The sequence below is a fragment of the Armigeres subalbatus genome, unplaced genomic scaffold, assembly GCF_024139115.2.
Source record: "Armigeres subalbatus isolate Guangzhou_Male unplaced genomic scaffold, GZ_Asu_2 Contig773, whole genome shotgun sequence".
Classification (NCBI taxonomy): Eukaryota; Metazoa; Arthropoda; class Insecta; order Diptera; family Culicidae; genus Armigeres; species Armigeres subalbatus.
This window is the reverse complement of record NW_026943560.1, coordinates 2,870-7,681: the sequence shown is the minus strand read 5'-3', so window position 1 is coordinate 7,681 and position 4,812 is coordinate 2,870. Positions and strand designations below refer to the sequence as shown.

General features: G+C 39.3%; 1 protein-coding gene across 1 annotated transcript; it reads right to left on the bottom strand.

Moving 5' to 3' along the window:
- Positions 1-983: 983 nt before the first annotated feature.
- Positions 984-3,337, bottom strand: LOC134204634 (facilitated trehalose transporter Tret1). Its single transcript, XM_062679423.1, has 3 exons — positions 3,132-3,337; positions 2,162-3,061; positions 984-2,097 (listed from the first exon to the last, which is right to left on the bottom strand). Exons 1-3 carry the CDS (start codon positions 3,280-3,282, stop codon positions 1,910-1,912), a joined length of 1,239 nt encoding a protein of 412 aa, XP_062535407.1. The 5' UTR covers positions 3,283-3,337; the 3' UTR covers positions 984-1,909.
- Positions 3,338-4,812: the final 1,475 nt, after the last annotated feature.

Genomic DNA, 4,812 nt, shown 5'->3' with positions numbered 1-4,812 from the left:
TCGGAAAAGGTATTGGAGGGTACCCGCCCCTTCGGTGGGCTTTGATCCCACGACCCCAGTACGCTCCGTCGTCCTCCGCAGCTTAGCGGGTACTGATGAAACCAAATTTCCACCACCAGGTACCAGCCAAACTCTCGCAAAACATTTTCAGAACTAACTCTCTCATATGTATTTTTGTAACATGCCAACCAAGTAGGATAAGTATTTAGTATTGTCCGGCACACTTGCTTCATCAGCATCATCAGATCCCGACCCGACCACACAAGCTTAGTAGCTTAGTAGGGAAAGCACCTGTCTAGCGTACTGGGGTCGTGGGATCAAAGCCCACCGAAGAGGAGGTTACCCTCCAATACCTTTTCTGAACTAAATCTATCAGATGTTGTACATATGCATAATCGAGCTTCAGACATAGTACTTAATTAAGTAAATTAATTACTTAATTAATTTCCACTCCGGGTGGCTTAATACCCGGCATATAGGCAATTAACTTTGAATGTATTGATTCATACGTTTGACATAAATAATATGAGTTAATTGTATAGATCCATTTTGGAAAGTTAATTAAATCATCTAAAGTAGAAAATGTTAAATGTCGTTATCAGTTTCTGAATTACCATGATCTAGTGAACAATCTTGTCAGAAAAAAAACAGGTTTCGAATTTGTTAGGATCAGTTAGGTGAAATAATGCATGGTATTTAATTTGAATCAAATATAAGCGCCACCTATTGCAAGTATCTTGAAGTTGCGAAATAAATCCCTGAATCTCTCTGAGCGCCATTGCCAGAGACATTATATTGCTCAATGGATTCACACTTTAACCATCATTTTTAGTACATATGGCCCACCGTGTTCAAAAAAATGATAAATGTAGATTTTAGAGTATAATGATATTTTAGTAATAATGAGATGATCTTGGAAAAATCAAGTGATTACCATAAAAGAATTAATTCGGGCGTTACTGGGTTAATTAAAAACGCTCATATACAGTCAATAAAAAATATTTATATAAATTATTTATTCAATATAAGAATTATTATACATTAAATAAGCATTGTGTCATACATAATTTTTATGCTATTCGTTATGCTTAATTTATGAACTTAAAATTAATTAATTCTTACCTCAGCTAGACAAAGTGTCAAGTTCGGAAACAATCTTCATGAGATTCCTTTTGAAGTTTTGACTACTTCTGAGAACGAGCGTAGATTTTTTATCTTCAGAGGCTCATCGCTAAATAAAACATAACCTAATTTTTGGCTCCAATTTTGTCATGAATAAGCGGTATATCCTATCGATCTATAGCGTCCAAGTTTTGCATAGTTTAAAATGAAGAAATTATCTTCGAAAAGGAACTGATTACTAACAATTGAAAAATATGTACATTGATACCCTACTACTTCCGTCGCTATAGCTGCCCCTCAATCTCATTTATTTTTGTCTAAGTGAAATTCTGATCATTCCGATGTAGAACATGAAATATACTTTCTCAATTCTATACTCAATATAACAATCATATCATAAATACATATGATGCATTTCTGAGCCGACTGCAACTAGACTACCATTGATTAGTTTTGAACTATTGCATGATTTATGTTTTTTTTCCTTTTCAATATTTCATTCCTCTATGAGGGACACTGTCTAGATTTCGTTCTCTTGATATATCACAAAGAATCTCTATAGTTTGTTGCCTAACCATAATCTCGCAATTTAACCCCCCCGAGCAAGGATGCTAAAGTTGAACATTCTAGGCACGGTTCACTGAAGAACATTTAGCGTAATTTATATGGCTGTTCGTGAGTTAACTATTTTATCCCTAAACTCTCACGCACCATACGACTGGTATTTTCCTACTAGCAATTGAAGACTAATTCGCGAACGTTCGCACTGTAGAGTGGTTACGAAGCTCTACATATTGAACGACAGCGGTTTGATGTTGGCCACCGAGCTCATTCGTCGCACGCGGCCCATCATTTTCCGTTCGATGTCCTCGAGGGATTTACCTTGCGTTTCCGGCACGTACACTATCACGAACACCAGACCGACCACACAAATCGATCCGAACATCCAGAAGGTACCGTGCGTTCCGATGGATTCTGTAGACGAAAGTTGTTAATATTATTGATTTTTTGGGTAAGGAATGATGGGGAGGATACTCACGAATGATATCCGAGAACGTCTTTGTGACGACAAAGGTACATGACCAATTGAAAGCGGTCGCTACTGATGCGGCAGAGCCACGGATTTTGCCAGGCAAAATTTCACCCATCATCAACCATGGGATGGGGCCAAATCCTAATGAGAATCCAAGGACGTATATCACAAATGCCGCCAATGGCAACCACCCGACTTGTGAGACGTCTTGTCCGTTGTTCTTCACATAGAAGAAGCCACCTAGCGTCATCAGAGTAATGATCATGGCTACGTCGGAAATATAGAGCAGCATCTTTCTGCCTAACCGATCAATGAGCATTGTAGCAATGAACGTAGCAATGAAATTCACAACACCGACAATGATCGTACACAGGTTCTCGTCGATCGTTGAGCCAGCGTCCTGGAAGATCTGCACAGTGTAGAAAATAACGGCGTTGATACCGGACAACTGTTGGAAGAACATCAAGCCTAGCGAAATAAGCAGCGGTTTCAGATTCGCCTTCTTCATAAGATCAAGCATGGCGCTTTGGGACGCATGTCGTTCCGCATCCTGATGCGACTTGATGATGCCTTTCAGCTCGGGATCTACGTCCGCTTTCTTGCCTCGGAGCCACTGCAGGGCCTTGCGGGCTCGATCATCGCGTCCTCGTGAAACATACCAACGAGGCGTTTCCGGAATGAAGAACATCAAAATCAAGAACGGCACAGGCAAAGCCGCACCCAAGAATGCCAGTCCGGACCAGTCTATGTACTTTCCAGCAACGAAGCACAGTAGAATACCGATGTTACCGAAAGCAGTTGGAAGCAGTCCGAGTGTACCTCGCACCTCTGGCTGCACGGTTTCGCCCAGATATACCGGCAAGGACAGTGACGCAACACCAACGGAGAATCCAGATAGCGCACGGCCTGTAAAAAAATAAAATAATTTTTTTTTAATCACAAGGGAAACAAATTCTAGAACCGTAGATGTAATTACCAACTAAAACCATTGCGACGTGGGTGGCACAGGCAATCAACAGCCAGGAGATGATGAACGGGGTGGCCGTTGCCAGGATGGTGTTTTTCCTACCGAGGTATTCAATCAGCGGCCCACCGAGGATACCGCCTGCCAGACCAGCCAATGGCATTATTCCGCCGACCCATGAACCCTGAAATTGTCGTAAGAGAAAGGTCCTAAAATTAATTACATTTCATTGATCATGGTTTTCGTGTGAAAAAGGTGCTGCCTGTGGGCGAACGCGTGGAGAAACGCATGTTCGTAGTGATAAACAATCATCAACTCTTTAATCGTAAACCGCAATATAAGGCAGGCGGAATCCTTGAGACGCTTTCGTGAGCGTAACGCGATGTAATGGGAAGTGGTTAGAAGAGACTGATTTGTATCTATTTTTAGTTGACTCGCAAAATTATGGCCACTGCTGTGTCGCACTTAATGCGATCCTTTTTCATGCCACTTTGTAATGCTGTTTTGATGACGTAGTATGTGCGGAGCAAAACAAAACAACGTGTTCTGAGTCATTGCTTTGAAACGGCCTTTGAGCTAGTAATAATCATATTTTGATTGACGGTGATTGATAATAAAGCATTTGATCTGCACATGTCCAGCCGAAATAAATTAAAATTCTAAACACGTGAAGCTAACTTTGAAGGTTTTGTCGCTTGTAGCCCTAAGGTCGATGAACTTTGAATGCTTCATAAAAATATACTTTTTATTCACGCATTGCACGTCTGACAGACGTTTAGTACGTAGTTCAGGTCGGTCATGATTTTCCGTATTGATCGTATTGTATTCCGTGTTCAACCCTTTATTTTCAAAAGTTTTTTAACTTCCGCTATTGTTGTTGAGCACTTGAATAAAAAAATTCTTCACATTTTGAAGCTGTTTGAATAACGCTTTTTAGTACATGCTTCTTTTTGCGAATAATTCGATTCCGAATAATACCGGCGTCATAAACAAAAGCCAGAATTATTGTCTTACAAAATCGTTGGCACCACATACATATCTGAGGAAAACTAAAAACGTAATGCGTTCCTTAAATTCTCAGAAAATCTCAGAAAATCCCCTTGAAAACCCGAAAAAAATCCTCTGAAAATTCGAAAAAATATCCCTCTGTTTTTTCATGAAAATTAAAATTTATTTTCCGTTAAAACTCGAATCAACTGGAAATACGAAAGATTTTCCTGTGGAAATTTAAATGGCCCGAAGAAACTTAAATGAATTTCTCGATGAATTTCGAATGAATTTTCCGACGAATATTTAATAAGTTTTTCGACGTAAAACGAATGAATTTCCCAACGAATTTGAAATGAATTTTCCGAAGTAATTCGAATAATCTTCACGACGAAAATTTCCATCAAAATTCAAATGAATGTTTCGAAAAAAATCGAATAAAATTCCCCCCGAAATACGAATGAATTCCCCGACGAATTTCTAATTAATGTTCTGATGAAATTCGAATGAATTTCCCGACGGAATCTGAATGAATATACCTACCAAAGTTAAATGAATTCCTCGAAGAAACTCGAATGAATGTTTCGAGGAATTTAGAATGAATTTCCCTAAATAATTAGAATGATTTTCCTGCAGAACTTCGAATAAATTTCCCCCCCCCAAAAATACGAATGAATGTTGTGACCAAATTCGAATGCATGTTCCG